This window comes from Mustelus asterias, chromosome 1 (genome assembly GCF_964213995.1).
Source record: "Mustelus asterias chromosome 1, sMusAst1.hap1.1, whole genome shotgun sequence".
In the NCBI taxonomy this organism is placed as follows: Eukaryota; Metazoa; Chordata; class Chondrichthyes; order Carcharhiniformes; family Triakidae; genus Mustelus; species Mustelus asterias.
Genome location: NC_135801.1, coordinates 131,302,604 through 131,327,964, shown reverse-complemented (window position 1 = coordinate 131,327,964; position 25,361 = coordinate 131,302,604). Strand labels below are relative to the sequence as shown.

Below are 25,361 nucleotides of genomic sequence, written 5' to 3'. Positions count from 1 at the left end.
GTTAAAAGCCACAATAGAGGATGTTTACCAGCCTAACACACCATTTTATTTGGAAAAGAACTTTGGACTTGTAACAGGTCCCCTCGGCAAGGCAGCCATATTTGTTTCCTGCTTTTAAAATAGCCGGCAGCTCCACATCATTTAAAATATAAAAGCAGAAGCTGTTGTGCAATAGATACCATCAAAAGACCATCTGAAAAGCTACTGATTCAGCTGCAAGACAATTAAGCAGCTAAGGTAATATACAGCGACACCTTGAAAGAGAAAAAAGAACTGTCTTCTCCAATCTGTTCCAACTTCAAGTTCACTTGAGAGTCGACCTCTTGGCAATTCAACTACAAGATGCCTCGCAGCTTACTGAGAATTCTCTGCGTAAGACCTCCACTCCAGCTAAAGCATCAATTCATCAAAGAAACTGCAGCCATGCTATGAAGAAAAGTGAAATAATTCCAGATTGTAATTGTGTTGTTTTCTTCTTCCTGTAACTAATTTCTATGTGCATGATAGTGTATGTGAGACATCATGTTTTAAACCTCTAGGGCAAGTGTCTGATAACTAATTTTATTTTATTTTTAAATTCATAAAAGCCTGCTGCTGGAATCATTTAAATTGGAATATATCATTCTGAGAATCATTGAAGTAATTCACACTAACATCACACATTAAAAAACTTTGATCACAGACAATAATAAAATATGCATTCTGTCTGTGACAACTGGGTCAACACTCAGCTATAAGCTGACAAATAGTCGGCTATAATTACATAAATGCCAGATAATGACTATCTTGAGCAAGATAAAATCCTGCCACAGTACCCGACCTAACAGCATGACTGCAATTGAGTTCCTGAATAGCAAAATTTTGAAGATCCGCTGTTTGACCACAAACTTAACTGAACCAAATCTAACAATTCACACGATAAGAGACTGGGTACTAATGTGATGGCTCACCTTAAAACCTCTCCACTGTGTACAAGGTTCACATTAGGAGCATGAATGAATATGCACCACTTAGCTGTTTGGGTGCATCTTCAATCCTGAAGATGTTTGATGGCATTTAGTGTTCAGCTCTTCTATCACTGATACACTGAGGGTCTATTATATACAATCAACTGGATGCACTGCAATAACCTGACACAATTACTTTGTCTACACCTCCCTCCCAGTGAGTTTCACCACCAGGAAGGGTAAGAACAGTAATATTATGTGAACATAACCATCTCCATGTTCACTTCCTAGTCACATACTATCTAGACTTTGTTATATATCACCTTTTAATTATTGCTGGGTTAGTATTCTGGAATTACCAAACATCATTAGAGTAATAAAAGGTTTGGTTGGGGTCAGATAAGATTTAATTTAAAAAAATATTTCGAATCTGACTTCAACTCTCCTCCTGCCCACCCAATTCTTGGAATAATGGAGCAGAACATGGGGACAGGCACCAAATCCACTCAAGTTGGTCTTTTAAATGTTTAAATGAAGCTGACTCACATTTAAGTTATTCTACAGACTTAAATCTGTCTAGTTTTCCCTGGCCTCTGAGAGGCCGTTCATTTTTTTTAAAGAGTTTACATTTGGCCATCCCATTTCGTCGGCTTGAATGTGTCTACCCAAAATGTTTAAGGCATTTACGTCTGCAGGGTATAATCACCTAACTTTATTTCAAAGGGTTTGTGTTCATGCCCCTTGGAGTCTATGAGGGATTACCCTCAAGGATTGCATGAAATCAAAAGACATACCACCATCTCCAGTAGGAATGGGCAATAAATGGAGCTTTTGTTTATTCAGCATTACCCACATCCTGGGAACAATTTAAGAAATTAAACACTGATAGCGATTCATAGATCTGTTGAACGGACATTGAATGAAATTATGATCTACATTTTGTATTAGTATATCATTTTAGATTGGCAATACCAGACAATGTAAAATAATAACTGTGCCAAAAGTAGTAAATCAGTGCCAGGAATCAACAAATTGCCTAAATAATGAAGACGACTTCTCTACCATTCAGCTGTTTGTCAAAATGATAGCCATAGAAATGACGATGTGCAATAAACGTGTATGTTTTATGCATTGTATTTTATATTTTAGAGGTACAATTGTTTGTAATACAATACATTAATTAAAATAAAGTGGTGATTTAGACTAGTGGTGATTTAGATTTAACCTGAGGATCGCCAGACCTCAAGTGAGGGGCAAGATTGAGAAGCTTCATGAATAATCTCAGCCAGTACAGGAATTGAACCTGTGCTGTTGGCATCATTCATCAGAAATATAAATACTGTGGCTACAAAAGTAGGTCAGAGGCTAGGAATCCTGCAGTTTGTAACTCAGCTTCTGATTCCCCAAAGCCTGTCCACCATCTACAAGGTACAAGTTAGGAGTGTGATGGAATTACTCCACTTGCCTGGATGAGTGCAGCTCCAGCACCAGTCACGAGGCGCGACACCATCCAGGATAAAGCAGCCGCCTGATTGGCATCCCTTCCATAAACATTCAGTCCCTCCACCATTGATGAACAGTGACAGCAGAGTACCATCTACAAAATGCACTGCAGAAACTCACCAAGTCCCCTTAGGCAGTACCTACCAAATCCTTGACCACGACCATCTTGAAGGCCAAGGGCAGCAGATGCATTGGAACACTACCACCTGGAAAGTTTCCTCCAAGTCACTCACCATCCTGACTTGGAAATATAATGCCATTCCTTCACTGTTGCTGGGTCAAAATCCTGGAACACCTCTAACAGCACTATGGGTGTACCTACACCACAGGAACTACAGCTGTTCAAGAAGGCAGTTCACCACCATCTTCTCAGCGCAATTAGGGATGGGCAATAAATGCTGGCCTAGTCAACAACAGCCAACAACACCTACATCTGATAAATGACTCTTAAAAAAATTCACAGGAATGGAGCGAAGACCTGATAAAGCTGGGCTCAGGGCCTCCCTCTTGAGGTGCTGCTACGGGATGTACTGCACTCACTGTCCAAAGTCATGCATGAAGAATAACTACTTATGAAAACCACTGGGGCTTTGCTGATGCCTGTTTAACAGTATTTCTGTATAGTTCACTGGGAGTAAAGGATACAATGTATAGGGAAACTAGTCCCAGAATGGCATCACAACACATGTGTTCTAGCCATAAATCATTACAAGTGGTGAGTTGCCAACCTCAGTCTAAGGGATCTTCAAACTAAGATGAAGAATTACACCCTACTAAGAAGAAGGGCAAGATGTTGGAAAAAATTATAAGGGATAGGATTTATAGTTATTTGGAGAGTAATGAATTGATAGGTGATAGTCAGCATGGTTTTGTGGCAGGTAGGTCGTGCCTTACTAACCTTATTGAGTTTTTTGAGAAAGTGACCAAGGAGGTGGATGGGGGCAAGGCAGTGGACGTGGTATATATGGATTTTAGTAAGGCGTTTGATAAGGTTCACCATGGTAGGCTTCTGCAGAAAATGCAGATGTATGGGATTGGGGGTGATCTAGGAAATTGGATCAGGAATTGGCTAGCGGATAGGAAACAGAGGGTGGTGGTTGATAGTAAATATTCATCATGGAATGCGGTTACAAGTGGTGTACCTCAAGGATCTGTTTTGGGGCCACTGCTGTTTGTAATATTTATTAATGATCTGGATGAGGGTATAGTTGGGTGGATTAGCAAATTTGCTGATGACACCAAAGTCGGTGGTGTGGTAGACAGTGAGGAAGGGTGTCGTAGTTTGCAGGAAGACTTAGACAGGTTGCAAAGTTGGGCCGAGAGGTGGCGGATGGAGTTTAATGCGGAGAAGTGTGAGGTAATTCACTTTGGTAGGAATAACAGATGTGTTGAGTATAGGGCTAACGGGAGGACTTTGAATAGTGTGGAGGAGCAGAGGGATCTAGGTGTATGTGTGCATAGATCCCTGAAAGTTGGGAATCAAGTAGATAAGGTTGTTAAGAAGGCATATGGTGTCTTGGCGTTTATTGGTAGGGGGATTGAATTTAGGAGTCGTAGCGTTATGTTGCAACTGTACACAACTCTGGTGCGGCCGCACTTGGAGTACTGTGTGCAGTTCTGGTCCCCACATTACAGGAAGGATGTGGAGGCTTTGGAGAGGGTGCAGAGGAGGTTTACCAGGATGTTGCCTGGTATGGAGGGGAGATCCTATGAGGAGAGGCTGAGGGATTTGGGATTGTTTTCGCTGGAAAGGCGGCGGCTAAGAGGGGATCTTATTGAAACATATAAGATGATTAGAGGTTTAGATAGGGTGGATAGTGATAGCCTTTTTCCTCTGATGGAGAAATCCAGCACGAGGGGGCATGGCTTTAAATTGAGGGGGGGTAGTTATAGAACCGATGTCAGGGGTAGGTTCTTTACCCAGAGGGTGGTGAGGGATTGGAATGCCCTGCCAGCATCAGTAGTAAATGCGCCTAGTTTGGGGGCGTTTAAGAGATCCGTAGATAGGTTCATGGACGAAAAGAAATTGGTTTAGGTTGGAGGGTCACAGTTTTTTTTTTTAACTGGTCGGTGCAACATCGTGGGCCGAAGGGCCTGTTCTGCGCTGTAATGTTCTATGTTCTATGTTCTATGTTAAAAATAATGAACCAGCTGACTTAATTGGCCATAATACGGTCAGTTTGGAGTGAAGTACACAGAAATCTGGATTCTCAACTGTGAAGGAAGAGTTGTGCATGACAAGAAGCATCACAGACAGTTACAAAACAGATTGAATATTTCAATACAAGAATTTTGAACAAGTATATCCTTGAATTTTTAAAAGTCATTTATTGTAATCTGAGAGACAGTGCAATAGCAAATGCATGTCCAAGCAAAGACGAGACAGTGAGTAAATGTTCCCAGCTGATAGGTACACAGCAACTTCATACATCAAGGTAGAAATTCCACTCTACACTTTTCAGCAAATTGGCTAACCTGTTCAAGCCAAATTCCTCCGTTCAATATTTTAAAAAAGTCTCTAACATTAAAATAATGGATAGAGGATTTCCACTGAACACGATAGTCAATAAAAGCAATGTAAAAAAATAATTAATTTCTATCATGTCATAATTTTTGGACCGTTTTAACATCTCAAACAATACTCTCACAAAGTTTGCTGAATATTTTTGGCATTAGTTACATTTCTATTGAAAGAAAAGCAGTTAAATAGTAGAAGTCTTGAGTGTGCTAGTATTGCTGGGAGCTGGAAGCATCACTGAGTTCAAGGAGGTTAAATAGCAGGCTTAGAGAGAGAAGTTGTGGCATAGGACTAGAGTTGAATGTTATTGAGAAATTTAATCATTTGTTGAATAAGAAAAAATTGTAAGTGAAGTAGTTTTATTTTTTGTATGAAAAGATTGATTTTAGTTCCAATGCTGTTTTTACATTTTTTTCTTCTTTTTGTTTTCTTTTCCCCTCTTTTCTGCTCCCCTGTTGATATTGACTCCTTGTTGGTATACTTATGAATGGCACCGGTGTCATTGATGCAATGCTGAAGTGGCTATTCTTTGCATGTGTACCCTGGAGAATTGAGGGAACGTTTGTACTGGCCTTTGCCAATTCTGGGAAGGCAGGGGTGGGGAAATGCTTGGAGAGTATTTTTGTTTTGGCATCCAATTTTTCTATTTGGACAGATAGACTTTTATACTCTTTTACTTTGTATCAGTTTGGTTCTCCTCTTTTGCTGTATACACAACCTGCTCTGCTGCTGTGGATATCCAAGATTCACAGTGAGCATTTTTCTTCATCCAGTTCCCAAGGTGGCCTTTGGGTGGAGAAAATCCCACTGGGAGCGCAATAAAATTACAGTAATTAGATTGACCTCAGAAAAATTTGTCAGGGGTAGTAACAGAGCAGTTTGGTGGGTTTAAAGTCTATCGTTCTAACTTTACACCATCTTCCAATCTTATGTTACTGATAAGCTTTTGGTCATGGAGAGGCAGTACAATCAATCCTGTTTCTGATTTCACCTCGTGTCTTCACATGTACATTTTTCAATAAGAATTGCTGAACAGTGATCAGGAGACATAACAGTGGCTGGTTTTCCCTTCCTTGGCACAGGTCATTGGGGATAATTGTAACACTGTTACTGATGTATCAGTTGTCATTAGCTTGATTATTCAACAGAGAGCATGGATCAAATCGGAGACTTTCCTTTTCTCAGATAGCTCAATTACACATTGACTCACGGGAAAGTCTTTTTGTGGATTTTCAAGAATTCAGCATGTGACGAGTTCTTATCACATCCTCCTTTAATTCATCCTATTGTAGCATCAATATATTACATAAAACATTGGAAGTCAACAGGTCATCATTTGAAATGAAATACAATATTTTAGTTGGAACCCTTAACACCTGAAATGTTAATCCATCTGCCTCATGCAGATATGCTGTGTACTTGTAGCATTTTCTCCTCTTCTAAAAATGCAAGCATTCTCAACTACTTTTAATAAATGCTTTAGAAAAGAGCTGCCATGAACTACAGTTTCAAACAAATGCTTTCTATGTTTAGAAACATTGGCGCCTGAAAAACTTATGTAGAGAAAAGTAATAGTTTAAAGGTACATATAGCACAAGTATACTATTTTGAATATAGACTGATTACGTTTGGCATGCAAATGACGCTTCCACAAGAACTTCTTGCATTTTAACAAAATAAGCACTGCAGTCTCAAAATATAAAATGCATTAAAAAACTTACCGCCTTGTTTGAAAATGAAAGGCAAAAGTTGCTAAAGAAAGCTATCTGAATATTTACTCAGTTTCATAAATTGTTGTAAAAAATGCATTTTTTATTTACATTCCTATATTTATTGGCTGTTGTGCTGCGGTTTGGTATCACATTTGGATAAGCCTTCTGAATGAGTACCTTTCTTCTGAGATGGGATTGCAGGGAGTACACGATTGGTTCTCAGTGAATCACCTGACATAACTGGCAGAAAGGATTGGTTTTGGCTAATCTTTTCCCTTTGCAATCTGGATGGACGTGGTGGCAGGAGATTCAATGCAGTAGTCCTTACAGAAGTCTGAGGAAGAGATCTGAACTTTTTCATATTCTGAGACATGCTGTCAGATGGCAGATTACCTACAGTCAAGAGAAATAATTTAATTTTTAACAGAGTTATATTTCAAACTTTCTTTTAAGAAAACCTATTTCCCCTGCATGTTGGTAATCATTTCAGGCAAGTGATAGTTAAAACAGAATTGTAGACAATACAAGATATGAACAAGCAGGGTAGATAAAGTGAAACCAGTAGATGTAGTATATTTGGAATTCCAAAAGGTATTTGACAAGGTGCCACATAGAAGGTAAGATTATGGTGTTGGGAGTGATATATTAGCCTGGATAGAGGACTGGCTAACAAATGGGAAAACACAGTAAGGAGTCTAACAACACCAGGTTAAAGTCCAACAGGTTTATTTGGTAGCAAACGCCACCAGCTTTCGGAGCGCTGCTTCTTTGTCAGGGGAGAGGGACGGCCTCAACCGGGATCTTGGGTTCATGTCACACTATCTGTAACCCCCACAACTTGCCTGGACTTGCAAAGTCTCACTGGCTGTCCTGTCTGGAGACAATACACATCTCTTTAACCTGTGCTAATGTTCTCTCCACTCACATTGTCTGTATCTTTAAGACTTGATTAGCTGTAAAGACTCGCATTCCAATCATTATTCTGTAAATTGAGTTTGTGTCTTTATATGCCCTGTTTGCTGTTTATGAGCAAATCTCCCACTCATCTGATGAAGGAGCAGCGCTCCGAAAGCTAGTGGCGTTTGCTACCAAATAAACCTGTTGGACTTTAACCTGGTGTTGTTAGACTCCTTACTGTGTTTACCCCAGTCCAACGCCGGCATCTTCCATAAGACCATAAGACCATAAGACATAGGAGCGGAAGTAAGGCCATTCGGCCCATCGAGTCCACTCCACCATTCAATCATGGTTGATTTCAACTCCATTTACCCGCTCTCTCCCCATAGCCCTATAAGACTTCACATCATAACAAATGGGAACAGAGAGTCAAGATAAATGGGTCATTTTCAGGATGGCAAACTGTAACTGCTGGATTGCCACAGGGATTAGTGATGGGGCTTCAGCTATTTACGGCCTACATTAATTACTTGCATGAAGGGACCTATTGTAGTCAAATTTGCTGACAATATGAAGATAGGTAGGAAAACAAGTTGTAAGGAAGATGTAGAAAGTCTGCAAAAGGATAGGTTAAGCGAGTGGGCAAAAAATTTGCAGATGGGGTATATTGTGGTAAAATTTCTCTTTGGCAGGAAGAATTGAAAAGCAGGATGTTATTTAAATGGAGAAAGAACGCTGCATATACAGAAGAATCTGGGTGTCCTTGTATATGAATCACAAAAAGTCAACGTGCAGGGACAGCAAGTAATTAGGAAGGCAAATGTGATGTTGGCATTTATTGCAAGAGAAGTGGGCCTCAATTTTACTGCCCCGCCTGGTGCAGGCACCAGAGTGCGCGAGGACAAACAATGGAAAGGTCCATTGACCTTGGGTGGGATTTTATGGTTTTGAAACAAACTAGGCCATAACATCCCACCACCGGGTTATAAAAGTAGGGAAGTCTTGCTACAACTGTATAAATTATTGGTGAAACCATACCTAAAGTACTGTGTACAGTTTTGGTCACCTTACTTAAGAATGGACATATTTGCATTGGAAGCATGTCAGAAAATGTTCATTAGACTGATTCCTTGGATGAGGGATTTGTCTTATAAGAAAAGGATGGGCCAACACTCATTGGAGTTTAGAAAAATGAGAGGTGATCGCATTGAAATGTGTATGATTTTGATGGGGCATGGCAGGGTAGACACTGAGAGGATGTTTCCTCTCATAGGGGAATCTGGAACTGGGGGCACAGTTCAAAAATAAAGGGTCTCCTATTTAGAACATAGATTAGGAGGATTTCTTCTTTTAGAGGATTGTTAGTGTTTGGAATTCTCTGCTCCAGCAAGCAGTGGAGACTGGGGCATTGAATCTGTTCAAGGCTGAGTTAGGCATAGGTAGACTTTTGTTTGACAAAGGAATCAAGGGTCATAGGGGGCAGGCAGGAAAGTGCACTTATGGTTACAGTTAGATCAGCCATAATTTATTGAAAGGGGAGCAGGCTCAAGGGGCTGAATGGCCTATTTCTGCTCCTATTTCTTATGTTCTCTATTCTCCTAAAGACAAGTTAATGTCAACTGCACAAAAGTGCCAGTGCTTATCAACAACAACAACTTGTTTTTATATCACATTTTTAATGTAGTAAAATGTTCCAAGTCACTTCAAGGAGCATTGTAAATCAAAACTTGACACGGAGTGACACAAGGACATATTAGGGCGGATGAAATTTTAGGATGTCTGGAGCATCACATCCCCACCAACTCCAACAGGCCCACTTTACACTGCCATTTTACACTCTAACAAGCATTGATTGACAAAAGGCAGGCATTCCATCCTCACTTGGATGGAAGTCTTGCAGCGACCCCTGGAAGGGGAGTGTTGGGGATTCCTGTGAGGGGTGTTGCAAGGGAGGTGATTGGGAGACAGGTCGAGGTGGGGTAAGTGCGGTCGGGGGTGTCTATTCCTTCAGGGGAGGGTAACCCCAGTAAGAAGGGGACTCCCAATGGAGGTGTCCTCCACCTAGCCCTGAAGTAGCCATTTAAGGCCTTAATTGAGGCAAAGTTGGGCTTTTTCCCCAAAGTCCTGCCTGGCCTATCGTAAAATTACTTCCAGATTGTGGTGTGGAATCCTGGAGGGAATCCCGTCCATGCAATTTCATGCTGCCCCTTTGCCTCAAAGCCCACTGGGAGAGGGAGTGTAAAATTCAGGCCAGAATGTCTTAAAGGACGAAGGAGAGGTGGAGAGGGAGTGGCATTCAAGAAGCGAATTTCAGAGGTAAAGGCACAGCTACCATTGATGAGGTAATTAAAATCAGGGATGCTCAAGAGGCCCGAATAGAGAAGTGTAGATATTTCAAAGGATTGTGGGGCTAGAGGAGATTAGAGGTGGGGAGGATGACACCATGGTTGGTTTTGGAAAGACCAATGCAATGCTTATCCTGAAGCCAGTCTAGGTCAGTTACCACAGAGTTGATGGGTGAAAAGGGACTTGGTATGAATTAGGACACAGACAACAGAGGTTTGGATAACCTCAAGTTTAAGGAGAGTAGAATGTGGGAGGTCAGCCAGGAGTCCGTTGGAATATCCAAGTTTAGAGGTAATACAGATATAGGTGAGGATTTAAGCAGTAGATGATCTGAGACAGGGTTGAAGTTGCTAATGTTATGGAGGTAAAATTAAGTGGCCCAAGTGATGGTATGTTTATGTGGCCAGAAGCTCATCTTAGGGTCAAATATGACAATAAGGTCACAAACTTGCTTTTTCCTTCTCTATATTGCAATTATTAGATTACCACTATTACATGAAATTTTATGCAGTGAATGAAAATGATGAAAAAACATTCAATGAATACATAAATACTGTATTTGATCCAGCCTGTAAGCAGAAAATGGTAGATTATTTGCAGATATTAATTATTCATTTTAATTTAGATTTATATCATTGATTCAGCCTCTTAAAAAAGGTTTGCCTGTTTATTTTGTGATAAGCTGGAGTTTGACACTCCATTTAAATATATGGTATTAAACGTTTGAGTTGAAATGAAAATATAAGCCAAAAAATATCTAAAGTATAAAAGATAAAATATAATTTTGCAAAAGTTTGGAATTTCGAGTCAGAATAATTAACAACATTGAATACAGTTTATAAGCAACTCACTTCTCTGGAAATCTTAATGAGCTTCACTTTCAATATTAGAAATTTGAATGTTACAAAAATGACCAGTATGACGTGGCGAAGTTTCCTTGGAGATTGGGCAATAGATTCTGTTACTCTGAATCCACCCAGACTAATGGGATGTAGGTCTTCTCTCTACTAGGTGTAAGGGACCAGTGTAAAACAAGTTTGGTCAGATTCTCTGATCTCATTTGCCCTGTCACCACTGCAAACGAGAACAGAGAATTTGGCACTCAGCCTAAACTTCATTCACTGCAGCGGGACTGGAGACTCCCAGCTGTGGATGAGGTCGGAGAATTCCAGCCAAGATCTCCTATTTGAATTGGCTTAAACCATAGAATCCCTATAGTGCAGAAGGAGGCCATTCAGCCCATAGAATCTGCACCAACTCTCCGCAGGCCCATGGCTCCAACCTAACCCCATAACCCCACACGTTTACCATGGTTAATTCACATAATCTACAAACTTTTGGGCACTAAAGGGCAATTGGCATGTCCAATCCACCTAACATGCACATCTTTAGACTGTGGGAAGAAACCAGAGCACCCGGAGGAAACCCATGCAGACACAGTGCAAACTCTACACAGACAGTAACCCCATGCTAGAATCGAACCCAGTCCCTGGTGTTGTAAGGCAGCAGTGCTAACCACTGTGTCACCGTGCCACCTTTAAGTAGCAATCTCAAAGTGACCACAAGAGTGATTGCTGTGGGAAATAAAGGCAGGGGCTCTTATGAGCTTTAGAATCTAAAGTTAGGATAGATCACATTAGACATATGTATAAAATATACATAATGGAACCTGCCATTTTGACCAACTAGTCTGTACTGATGTTTATATTCCTCTGAAAGCTCCTTCCTTTACAACTTCCTCATTTAAGCTTTTCAGCATACCTTTCTAATCCCTTTCCTTGTCTAGTTTCCTTTTCAAAACATCCAGGGCAAGATTCACAGTCAATGGGATTTCCTATTGAATCCACCCCCATGCCACCGGGAAACCTGCGGCAGGGTTGCACCATTGGTGGGACCAGCAGATCCCACTGGCATGACCAACAAGAAGTTGTTCAGCAAATAAATTTCTCCTTATTTTCCTATTGGATTCATTAGGAACTATCTTGCATTTATGGCCTCTAATCTTGGATCTTTCCACAAGTGGAAACATTTTCTCCACATCATTCCTGTCCAACCCATTCATAATTTTAAAGATTCCTTGCTGGATTACAGGGAAATGGCAGGAAGTCATCAAGGAACTCACTAAGATGCTTAGACAGCACTTTACAAACCCATGACTACTATCATCAAGAAGGAAAAGAGTAAACACATGGGAACACCACCACCTGAAATTCCTCATCAAGCACTCATCATCCTGATTTGGAAGTGTATCGCCATTCCTTCACTGTCACTGAGTCAAAGTCAAGTCCCTTCTTAACAGCACTGTGGGTGTACCCACATCATATATACTGCAGCAGTTCAAAAAGTTAGCTCACCACCAACCTCTCAAGGGCACCTAAGGATGGGCAATAAATAATGGCCTAGCCAGCAACAACAATATCCCATAAATTAATTTAAAAAAAAGAGTGGATCTAGCTGAGTTTCTGTTGCAAACGCCGGCAGGAACACAAGCCAAATGACCTCTTTGTGTGCTATAACCACCTTATGATTCAATGGGCTGGATGTTATGCTCCCCGCTGGTGGGTTTGAAGGTGGGGGCATACAAAATCCTGTGGGCAGCCTGCCTGCCCACTCCTGACTTGTGAAAAATTTAATGGGAGGATGGCTGGAGAATAGGGTGACCCATTAGTGGCCAATTAATGAAGGGATGTTTACACTGTAGCAGATTTTTTTCAAGTCTAACCTGGGAGGGAGTGGAATTGGAAAGCATTTTATTCTTTGATACTAATATTCTTTACCTTAATGAGAATAAAAATATACTCCAAATATGGAATTTCCTCATTACAAGTATAACAACAATTGTGATAACAGTTCCATATATTAATACCAAAAATACCAAATCATCATTTATCTATTAACACCAATTAATACAAATGGGGTGACATTACTCTTTTCAGTAGCTTAATGAAAAAGAATGAGTGTGAAATGAGAAATCACATTTTGTGTGCATGCTAATGGAATTATGGAACAGAGAAATGTTGACATGAAAATGTAAAACAAAAGTCATACAGAACTTATCAAATATGATTAGACTTTACTAAGATGATTTGCAGGAACAACTTTATAAATAATCACTTACATTTACGAGCACAATAGTCAGCAATTGGAGCTAGGAAGGACCGTGCTGGGATTGAATCTTGTATTTTTATTTTCTCAAGGAGTTCTTGCTGCACATTTACTTCTACAGAGAAAAGGGGATATATAATGTATAACAAGGATGTAGGTCAGTGTATATTCTCAATATCGTCATACTGACAAGTATCCATTTTCATTTAGAATTTTTAAAAGTTAGATTCACTTCTGTGCCACTAGGAGCAGACTAATCAAGCTACTCAATGACATTGATTTGGGAACACATGAATTGTCCAAGTTAGAAAGTAAGCTAATTTAAAAAACTGTGTGACTAACATGTCTAATTACCTCAATACTAATACCAGGAAAGGTTCATGTGAAAATCCATTGTTGATTTCCAAATCTTGTGGCATGTACCCACTAAGTGAGTGAGTGATTACGTGTACTAAATGAGTGAGTGCATATCTGTACAGAAAATTCTTTCTCCAGTGCATTGCAGAGATGTATCCGACCTGTTCTCATGAGACAGAAGATTTAACAAAAGCAGATTACACATGGAAAGAACTATCAGTACACAACATAGTATACCATACAATTATTTAAAGGGATACAGCAAAAGTTCACCATTTAAATTACTGTGTTTTTTAATTGCTTCCTCAAAATCTTTTCTTACCGCTGTTGTCACAATTGGAAAATTTCAACTTGTAACAGGTATGCTTTGTTTGTGTAGCGCGCAAGAAACAATACTTTTCACTGTATACTACTACATGTGACTGTAATAAATCAAATCAAAAATATCACAGATGTGCCAAAATGGGCCATTCAGCATGTGAATGCTGGAGCAAGGATAGTCAATGCAAGAATTATGGTAAAATGGGTCACATTGCAAAAGCTTGTTGGGCTTGACCTTGAGAAGAGCATTCAGAAGAAGAATCTGGGTACCTTCAAGAAGGAGAACTAGTTACCTTCTACAAAATAAATTGCAACATGGAAGAAAAGATTTATGACTGAAAAAGAGAATGCCCAGAAATATGATTAAGAATGCTGACTGAGCACCATATTCATACAGGGTGAATCACTTAGATTCTGGGTGATTCTGAAGTTAAGTGGACAACATATCAGGATGATGGTTGATACTGGTGCTGCTGTACCTTTGATTCCTGAGACTATAGATCAACAAAAGATGAAGCATTTTCCTTTGCAACCAGCTGATCTGATTTTGAGAACATACACAGAAGGGATCGTTCCCTTAAAAGGTTACCTCATGGTCAATGTAGAGTTGAGTGGACAAACAGCAGAGTTGCCTCTCCATGTGGCCTGTGGTGATTTACCAGTTCTATTTGAGTGATCATGGTTGGAGAGGATAAAGCTTAACCGGAGTGCTCTCAACAGATTGGTTGATGCTAAAACAGATCTACTGCACATTCTGCTTAAATACTGGGTTATCGGGCGGGCAGAAATTCAGCAAGATTGATCTTTCACAGGCATATTTACAGATGAATGTAGTTGCGGAATCACAATCATTGCTTACCATTGTTACTCATAAGGATTTTTTTGTTATAAAAGATTGCCTTTTGGAATAACATCTGCATCGGCCCTCTTCCAAAGATTGATGGGTCAGATTTTAAGTGGTCTCTCTGGTGTACAGTGTTACCTGGATGATAGTCTAATTACAAGGTCCGGTAAACAAGAGCACTTGAATAATTTAGAAGCAACATTTGAATGTCTTCAAGCACTATGGTCTATGTATCAAGAAAGAAAAGTGTGACTTTTTCCAGACATCAGTCAAACACCTAAAAAGATGGACACTATTTTAGGAGTACCATGTCCAACGAATGAGATGCAATTGAGGTCCTTTTTAGGATTTGTAAATTATTATGGCAAATTTGTTCCTAACTTATCTACATTATTGAAGCCATTGCATAATTTACTATGTGTGAAACAGTCATGGGGCTGAACAACAGACTATGAGAAAGCATACAAGAATGTCAAAGATGCTTTGCAAAAGTCTGAACTATTGGCTGATTTTAATCCGAAGCTACAACTATTGCTTGCTTGCGTGCTTCACCTAATGGAGTAGGGGCAGTAGTTTCAGATATTATGCCTTCAGGAGAAAAATTACCAATATCTTTTTGGCTAGTGCTGAATCGAACTATGCTCAGCTAGAAGAAGAAGAATTGAGTATAATTTTCAGTATACGAAAGTTGCATCATTATTTATATGGTCATCATTTCACATTATTGACCGTTGACTACTATTTTTGGGCAATATAAATGAAAACTGTTGTTACCTGCTAGTCAGTTGCAAAGATGGTCACTGATCTTATCTGCACGTTCATATGATATAATGTATCATCAATCAGAGTGCCATGCTAATACTGATGCATTATCACACTTACCTTTACCTATTGAGCAGATATCACAAACTACTTTTGCTAATATTCTTTCTTTTTCGCTGGTAGATCATTTGCCTGTGACAGCTTCTCAAATTCAGAAACATAACAGAAATGAATCCATGGTGGATAAGGTGATGAAAGGAATTCAATATATTGAAAGGAACAATAGCTGGAACGCATCCTGATTTGAAATCATATGTGTCAAGAAAGCTTGAGTTGACCTTCCAAGGTGCGGGTCTATTGTGGAGAATCTGGGTGATCTTTTCTCCTAATCTGCGTGGAAGAGTTCTTGAACAACTACCTGAGCGTCATCCTGGTATAGTCTGGATAAAGGAATTAACACGTTATTTTTGGTGGCCGGCCTAGATACTCAGATTGAAGAAAACGTGGGACAGTGTCAATCCTGTGCATGAATAAGAAATATGCTACTGTTGTCTCCTTTATATTCTTGGGATTGGCCTAAAATGCCATGGCAACATGTAGCTTTTGCTGGTTTGTTTGAGGGTTACATGTTGTTAGTTATAATTGATGCACACGCAAAGTGGCCAGAAATTATCATGATATCTGCTACATCAGAACAAACCACTGAAAAACTTGATGAAAATTTTGAAAGATTTGGTAAACCAGAACAGATTGTTAGTGATAATGGTTCACAGTTTACTTCACATGAATTTGAAAATCTCAAAGTAAATGGTATTCGACATATAAAATCTGCACCTTATCATCCATCAACCAATAGATCAGCTGAAAGATTTGTATAATAATTTGAAACATTCTTTAAAAGCTTTCAAAGAGCAAGGTTCATTATCATGTCGTGTGACTAGCTTTTTAGCATCTTATATAAACACTATTCACCTGACTACCCAAAGTTCACCTGCATTATTACACTTAAAAAGAAAGTTAAGAACTACATTTGATTTGTTATTACCTCTAGAAACTTCAGAGATGGTAGAGCTTAAGCAATAATCTCAAGTTGCTAGATGTTAAGTGAGGACAAAACAATGCTCATTTCGACAAGGAGATCAAGTATTAACACGTAATTATGCCATGAGTGAGAAGAAATGGATACCAGTCATAGTTTTAGAAAAAACAGGTCCAATTTCTTACACGGTTCAAACCGAAGATTAACTAGTTTGGTGATGCCACGCTGAATAATTGTTGCCATCCTGAAATGATTTCTCAGAATCATCTCCAGAAGAACCAATGTCTTTTGTCCCTAGTGTTGTGATTACTGCTACAGAAGACTTAGTTCAATCTGAATTGCTTGATGATTGTGTCTATGCTAGTGCACCGAGTAAGAATGATACAGAATTAGTTCCAAGAGAAGAAATGTCTACTGAAGTTCCAAATCATACTTCTAGAGTCAAAGATAGCCAAATTCCACAATGTTGTACACAACCGAAGTGGCACAGTGGTTAGCACTGCTGCCTCACAGCACTAGTGACCCAGGTTTGATTTTGGTCTTGGGTGATTATCTATGTGGAGTTTGCACATTAAGAACATAAGAAATAGGAGCAGGAGTAGGCCATCTAGCCCCTCGAGCCTGCCCCGCCATTCAATAAGATCATGGCTGATCTGACGTGGATCAGTACCACTTACCCGCCTGATCCCCATAACCCTTAATTCCCTTACCGATCAGGAATCCATCCATCCGCGCTTTAAACATATTCAGCGAGGTAGCCTCCACCACCTCAGTGGGCAGAGAATTCCAGAGATTCACCACCCTCTGGGAGAAGAAGTTCCTCCTCAACTCTGTCTTAAACCGACCCCCCTTTATTTTGAGGCTGTGTCCTCTAGTTTTAACTTCCTTACTAAGTGGAAAGAATCTCTCCGCCTCCACCCTATCCAGCCCCCGCATTATCTTATAAGTCTCCATAAGATCCCCCCTCATCCTTCTAAACTCCAACGAGTACAAACCCAATCTCCTCAGCCTCTCCTCATAATCCAAACCCCTCATCTCCGGTATCAACCTGGTGAACCTTCTCTGCACTCCCTCCAATGCCAATATATCCTTCCTCATATAAGGGGGCCAATACTGCACACAGTATTCCAGCTGCGGCCTCACCAATGCCCTGTACAGGTGCATCAAGACATCCCTGCTTTTATATTCTATCCCCCTCGCAATATAGGCCAACATCCCATTTGCCTTCTTGATCACCTGTTGTACCTGCAGACTGGGCTTTTGCGTCTCATGCACAAGGACCCCCAGGTCCCTTTGCACGGTAGCATGGTTTGCACATTCTCCCTGTCTCTGTGTGGGTTTCCTCTGGGTGCTCAGGTTTCCTCCCATAATCCAAAGATGTGTACGTTAGGTGGATTTCCCATGCTAAATTGCTCCTTAGTGTCCAAAGATGTGTAGTTTAGGTGGATTAGCCATGATAAACGTGGGGGTTATGGGAGTAAGGTGAAAGGGTGGGCCTGGGTAAGATGCTCTTTCAAAGAATCAGTGCAGACTCGATTGGTTGAAAGGCCTCTTTCTGCACTGTAGAGATTCTGTGGTTCAGAGGAGAATAGACGTTGTGAGGTGGGGTGAAGGGACATGGTGCTGAGTGGGTGCTGGCTTCGCTCTTTGAGCAGAGGCTTAAGGAAGAGCCTGCAGCTGGTGGGGATTTTGGCCTGATTCAGGGCTGCCTTTGGTATTCCTAAGGACATGTTGCCAGGTCCGTATCCCAGAACAACAGAGGAAATAGAGATAGCAGCAAAAAAGTATAATATGAGGGTGGAAGATTATGAGCCGTATCCTGACGATGGAATGGGATTTGGTGACTACTCAAAACTACAGAACCAGCCGCAGCAAGAGTGAGATCCGTGGTACATCTGGGCAAAGCCTGACCTGCAATGAAGCTGGGGTGAACTGATGCATTGGGATTTTGACATGTTAATTTGGAATCGTGTGGACACATCTTCAAATCCTGTGGATTGGAATACTATAGTCAAAATCTTGAGTGGCTTTGTAGGTTTGATGCTGTTCATGTCCTTTGTTGGGGAGGTATTTTCTTCATATCAGCCTGTGGTTCCTAAACAATATCCCTACAGTAACCTGTACCTGGAGAATGGAGGAGCACCTGACAAAGAGCAGCCTGAAGTGCACAATTATAAAATATAACCAATTTTCCCTGTCTGATTCGAAGGTGCAGATCATTTTGGAAATGGTCTCTTATTCTGTACAGTGAATAATTTTTAATGTCTGGATAATGAATAACTGAATATTAAATCAAAGAGGAATAGATGTCCTGATCAACTTTCTTGTTGACTATGTATAATGATTAAATGATGCAAAATACTGCGTCTGGAGTATTATTGATCCTATGTATAACAGCATTGTAATTTGCTGTCATGTCAACAGAAGAGGGAGGGATGTTTTATATTTTAAAAAGGTGCAGGTTGCTTTAAGAGCTGATCACATGATTTGGTGACATCATTAGGGTTGTGCTATTTTACTTTCAGTTTTGTATGCTGCAGTGCAGAGAGAGCAGCTCTTGAATAGGAACTGTTGCATTGTTTGAATCTATATGTGCAAACCATGTTTTTTTTCTGTTAAAACCCATGACCCTTAATCTGGTTAGGACAATACAGAGACAGCCTCATTCTTCTGAAATCCAGTGAATATAATCCTAACCGACTCAATCTCTCCTCGTCAGTCCCATCATTCCAGAAATCAGTCTGATAAACCTTTTGTTGCATTCCCTCTATAGTAAGAACTCAGATAAGGAGACCAAAACTACATACAATATTCTAGATGTGGCTTACCATGACCCTGTATAATTGCAGCAAGACATCCCTGCTTCTGTACTCGAATCATCGAGACTCCAGGATGGTGTGTTGCCTCCCTGGTGCCAGGGTCAAGGACGTCTCTGAGCGGTTGCAGGACATTCTTAAGGGGGAGAGTGAGCAGTCAGAAGTCGTTGTACATATTGGTACCAACGTCATAGGTAGGAAAAGGGATGAGGTCCTGAAGTGCGAATAGAGAGAGTTGGGCAGAAGGCTAAAGTGCAGGACCTCGAAGGTAGTAATTTCTGGACTACTACTGGTGGCACTTGGTAGTGAGAGTAGGAATAGGAAGATTAGGTAGATGAATGCATGGCTTGAGAGCTGGTGCAGGAGGCAGAGATTTAGATTTGTGGATCATTGGGATCTCTTCCGGGGAAGGGGTGACCTGTTCAAGAGGGTAAGAAGTTTAACAACACCAGGTTAAAGTCCAACAGGTTTATTTGGTAGCAAAAGCCACACAAGCTTTCGGAGCTCTAAGCCCCTTCTTCAGGTGAGTGGGAATTCTGTTCACAAACAGAGCATATAAAGACACAAACTCAATTTACATGAATAATGGTTGGAATGCGAATACTTACAACTAATCAAGTCTTTAAGAAACAAAACAATGTGAGTGGAGAGAGCATCAAGACAGGCTAAAAAGATGTGTATTGTCTCCAGACAAGACAGCCAGTGAAACTCTGCAGTTCTAGGCAACTGTGGGGGTTACAAATAGTGTGACATGAACCCAATATCCCGGTTGAGGCCGTCCTCGTGTGTGCGGAACTTGGCTATCAGTTTCTGCTCAGCGACTCTGCGCTGTCGTGTGTCGCGAACCCTGCCACAGCAACCTCTGCAAGACGTGCCGGATCATCGACACAGATGCCATCATCTCACGTGAGAACACCATCCACCAGGTACACGGTACATACTCTTGCAATTCGGCCAACGTTGTCTACCTGATACGCTGCAAGAAAGGATGTCCCGAGGCATGGTACATTGGGGAAACTATGCAGACGCTGCGACAACGGATGAATGAACACCGCTCGACAATCACCAGGCAAGACTGTTCTCTTCCTGTTGGGGAGCACTTCAGCGGTCACGGGCATTCGGCCTCTGATATTCGGATAAGCGTTCTCCAAGGCGGCCTTCGCGACACACACAGTGGTGTTGTTAAACTTCTTACTGTGTTTACCCCAGTCCAACGCCGGCATCTCCACATCATGACTGTTCAAGAGGGACAGGTTACACCTGAACTGGAGGGGGGACTAATATCCTGGCAGGAAGATTTGCTAGAACCACTCGGGAGGGTTTAAACTAGTTCGGCAGGGGGGTGGGACCCAAAGCAGTAGCGAGACAGAAGAGAAGATTGAGGACAGCACAGAAGTTCAAGAGAGCACATTAAATAGTAACAGCAGTGTCACTAATCCTAGTACTAGACAGGTAAGAACGTAAGAATATAAGAACTAGGAGCAGGAGTAGGCCATCTGGCCCTTCGAGCCTGCTCGGCCATTCAATAAGATCATGGCTGATCTTTTTGTGGACTCAGCTCCACTTACCCACCGGCTCACCACAACCTTTAATTCCTTTACTGTTCAAAAATTTATCTATTCTTGCCTTAAAAACATCCAATGAGGTAGCCTCAACTGCTTCACTGGGCAGGGAATTCCACAGATTCACAACCCTTTGTGTGAAGAAGTTCCTCCTCAACTCAGTCTTAAATCTGCTTCCCCTTAATTTGAGGCCATGCCCCCTAGTTCTAGTTTTACCCGCCAGTGAAAACAACTTCCCTGCTTCTACTTATCTATTCCCTTCATAATCTTATATGTTTCTATAAGATCTCCCCTCATTCTTCTGAATTCCAATCAGTATAGCCCCAGTCTACTCAGTCTCCTCATAAGCCAACCCTCTCAACTCCGGAATCAAACTAGTGAATCTCCTCTGCACCCCCGTCTTACCAATGGGACAATTTATATCCAGATGTCTCGCTATTTCTTCCTTGATGATAGATTCAAGCATTTTCCCTACTACAGAAGTTAAGCTAACCGGCCTATAGTTACCTGCCTTTTGTCTACCTCCTTTTTTAAACAGTGGCGTCACATTTGCTGTTTTTCAATCTGCGGGAACTACCCCAGAGTCCAGTGAATTTTGGTAAATTACCACTAGTGCATTTGCTATTTCTCCCGCCATCTCTTTTAGTACCCTGGGATGCATTCCATCAGGACCAGGAGACTTGTCTATCTTTAGCCCCATTAACTTGCCCAACACTACCTCTTTCATGATAATGATAATTTCTACGTTCTCATCTGCCATAGCCTTCCTGCCATCAATTTCTGGCATGTTATTTGTGTCTTCCACTGTGAAGACCGACACAAAACACCTGTTCTTAGAGTGAAGGGCAAGGCTGGTAGAAACAGGGAATCCTGGATGACTCGGGATATTGAGGCCTTGGACAAGTAGAAGAAGGAGGCATGTGACATGCAGAGGCAGCTGGGATCAAGTGGATCCCTTGAAGAGTATAGAGGGTGTAGGAGTAGAGTTAAGAGAGAAATCAGGAGGGCAAAAAGAGGACACAAGATTGTTTTGGCAGATAAGGCAAAGGAGAATCCAAGAAGTTTCTACAAATACATAAAGGGCAAAAGAGTAACTAGGGAGAGAGTAGGACCTCTTAAGGATTAATAAGGTCATCTATGTGCGGATCCAAAAGAGATGGGTGAGATCCTAAATGAATATTTCTCATCAGTATTCATTGTTGAGAAAAGCATGGATGTTAGGGAACTTGGAAAATAAATAGTGATGTCTTGAGGAGTGTACATAAAACAGAGAAGGTGGTGCTGGAAGTCTTAAAGTGCATCAAGGTAGATAAATCCCTGGGACCTGATGAAGTGTATCCCAGGATGTTGCGGGAGGCTAGGGAGGAAATTGCGGGTCCCCTAGCAGAGATATTTGAATAATTGATAGTCACAGGTGAAATGCCTGAAGATTGGAGGGTGGCAAATGTTGTACCTTTGTTTAAGAAGGGCTGCAGGAAAAAGCCTGGGAACTACAGACCGGTGAGCCTCATATCTGTGGTGGGTAAGTTGTTGGAAAGTATTTTGAGAGACAGGATCTACAGGCATTTAGAGATGCAAGGTCTGATTAGGGACAATCAGCATGGCTTTGTGAGTGGAAAATCATGTCTCACAAATTTGATTGAGTTTTTTGAAGGAGTAACCAAGAAGGTAGATGAGGGCAGTGCAGTTGATATTGTCTACATGGACTTTAGCAAGGCCTTTGACAAGGTACCACATGGTAGGTTGTTGCATAAGGTTAAATCTCACAGGATCCAGGGTGAGGTAGCCAAATGGATACAAAATTGGCTTGATGACAGAAGACAGAGGGTGGTTGTAGAGGGTTGTTTTTCAAACTGGAGGCCTGTGACTAGTGGTGTGCCTCAAGGATCGGTGCTGGGTCCACTGTTATTTGTTGTTTATATTAATGATTTGGATGAGAATTTAGTAGGCATGGTTAGTAAGTTTGCAGATGACACCCAGAAGGTATCTTAGATTGCAATGGGATCTTGATCAATTGGGCCAGTGGGCTGACGAATGGCAGATGGAGTTTAATTTAGGTAAATGCGAGGTGATGCATTTTGGTAGATCGAACCAGGGCAGGACTTACTCAGTTAATGATAGGGCGTTGGGGAGAGTTATAGAACAAAGAGATTTCGGGGTACAGGTTCATAGCTCCTTGAAAGTGAAGTCACAGGTGGACAGAGTGGTGAAGAAGGCATTTGACATGATTGGTTTCATTGGTTAGAACATTGAATACAGAAGTTGGGACGGCTTGTTGAAGCTGTATAAGGCATTGGTAAGGCCACACTTGGAATACTGTGTACAGTTCTGGTCACCCTATTATAGAAAGGATATTATTAAACTAGAAAGAGTGCAGAAAAGATTTACTAGGATGCTACCGGGACTTGATGATTTGAGTTATAAGGAGAGGCTGGATAGACTGGGAAATTTTTCTCTGGAGCGTAGAAGGCTGCGGGGTGATCTTATAGAGGTCTATAAAATAATGAGGGGCATAGATCAGCTAGATAGTCAATAGCCTTTCCCAAAGGTAGGGGAGTCTAAAACTAGAGGGCATAGGTTTAAGATGAGAGGGGAGAGATACTAAAGGGTCCAGAGGGGCAATTTTTTCACACAGAGGGTGGTGAGTGTCTGGAACAAGCTGACAGAGGTAGTAGTAGAGGCGGGTACAATTTTGTCTTTTAAAAAGTGTTTAGACAGTTACATTGGTATTGAGGGATATGGGCCAAACTCAGGCAATTGGGACCAGTTTAGGGATTAAAAATGGGGCGGCATGGACAAGTTGGACTGAAGGGCCTGTTTCCATGCTGTTAACCTCTATGACTCTATTATCTCGCTATGAAGGCCAACATATCATTTGCCTTCTCTGCTGCCTGCTGCACCTGCAGTGACTAGTGTACGAGGAACACCAAGCCCTCGTTGCATATTCTCAATTTATAGCCATTCAAATAATAATCTGCTTTCCTGTTTTTGTTACTGAAGTGGATGTCCGGACATTCATCCACATTATATTGCATCTGCCATGCATTTACCCACTCACTCAGCTTGTCCAAATCTCACTGAAGCATCTCTGCACCCTCCTCACAGCTCACCCTCCCACGCAGCTTTCTGTCATCTGTAATTTTGGAGATATTACATTTAGTTCCCTTATTTAAATCATTAATATACATTGTGAATAGCTAGGATCCTAGCCCCATTCCCTGTGATACCCCAGTAGTCACTGCCTGCCATTCGGAAAATGGCCCATTTATCCCTACTCTTTGTTTCCAATCTGCCAACAAGTTTTCTATCCATCTCAATGTTCTTCTTTTCGGTGATCCACCTAACAAGCTCCTTGTTACTGGTCATAGGCTCTGTGGGTTCTTGTGTGGCTGATGAACCTGATCCTATAGCCACTTCTTCGACTACACACAGGTATTTCCGGGAGGTGGATTTGGTCCTTGGACTCCAGATCGCTGATAATATTGGTATTCATTTCTCAGGCTCCTTTTCCAGGCCTCCTCTTGCCGCTGAGTGTCCTCGAAGAATTGTGTCCCTTCAGTTAGGAGATTCCTCCAAGTAGGTCCCTTCTGAGCAAGGGTCTCCCAGGCATTGATGTTTATGTTGCATTTCTTGAGGTAAGCCTTCAGGGTGTCTTTGAAGTCCTTCCTCTATCCTTCCCTTATTCAGGAGCCTTCCTTGAGCTGGATGAGGAACATTTGCTTTGGCAGTTGGGACTCTGACATCCTAAGCACATTGCCAACCCAGCGGAGTTGGTTTCGGATGATCATGGCCTTGGTGCTGGTGTTCTTAGCTCCTTCAAGGATGCTGATGTTAATATGCCAGTCCTCCCAGCTGATACGGAGAATCCATCTCAGAGAGCATTAATGGTACCTCTCCAGGGTCTTGGGGTGGCATCTGTACGTGGTCCAAGTTTCTGAGACATATAGAAGAGTTAGGAGGATGACTGCCTTGTACAGGAGGATCTTGGTGTCAGCATGAATGTTGCTGTTGTCAAAGAGTCTCATCCTTGGGTGTCGGAAGGTGGCACTCGAGGATTGGATATGACGTTGGTTGTCCACATTGATAGCAGCCTCAGATGAGAGTAGCTCCCAAGGTAGAGGAAATGTTCATGTTTGGGATTTCTCCATTTCACGACTTTCAATTTTGTATGCTGCATGACTTTGTGAATTTGTGCTCATAGGCAGCTAAACCTGGACAACATTCCAGGCTTGGGCTGATAAGTGATAAATAACATCCATGCCACACATGTGCCAGGCAATGACCATCTCCAGAAAGAAAGAGAATTTAACCATCGCTTCTTGACATTCAATGGCACATCAACGTCTTGGGGGTTAACGTTGAACAGATGTATTACATAGCTTACAGCACCGATACGTTCTTTGGAGATGCAAAAACACAAAATTAGCCAGTCAACTGTGGCTGACAAAGAACGTTAAGGACTGTATAAGATTAAAAGAAAAGGCTTATAAAGTTACCAGAAATAGTAGAAAACCTGAGGATTGGGAGGTTTTTAAAAATACAGCAAAAGAAGACCAAGAAACTGATAAAGGGAGACTAGAATACGAACGCAATCCAGCAAAAAATGTAAAAATGGACTGTAAAAGCTTCTAA

General features: G+C 41.3%; 1 protein-coding gene and 1 pseudogene across 1 annotated transcript in view; one reads left to right on the top strand and one right to left on the bottom strand.

Moving 5' to 3' along the window:
* Positions 1 to 6,779: 6,779 nt before the first annotated feature.
* Positions 6,780 to 25,361, bottom strand: part of ankrd55 (ankyrin repeat domain 55) — a 109,270-nt gene continuing 90,688 nt past the window's right edge. Inside the window, exons 11-12 of the mRNA XM_078239754.1 lie at positions 13,042 to 13,143; positions 6,780 to 7,073 (exon numbers count right to left, since the gene is read on the bottom strand). Of these exons, the coding sequence (XP_078095880.1) occupies positions 6,799 to 7,073; positions 13,042 to 13,143 (377 nt within the window). The 3' untranslated portion in view covers positions 6,780 to 6,798. The remainder of the gene's footprint in view (positions 7,074 to 13,041; positions 13,144 to 25,361) is intronic.
* On the top strand, positions 17,969 to 18,623 carry LOC144497584 (NADH dehydrogenase [ubiquinone] 1 beta subcomplex subunit 8, mitochondrial pseudogene; annotated as a pseudogene).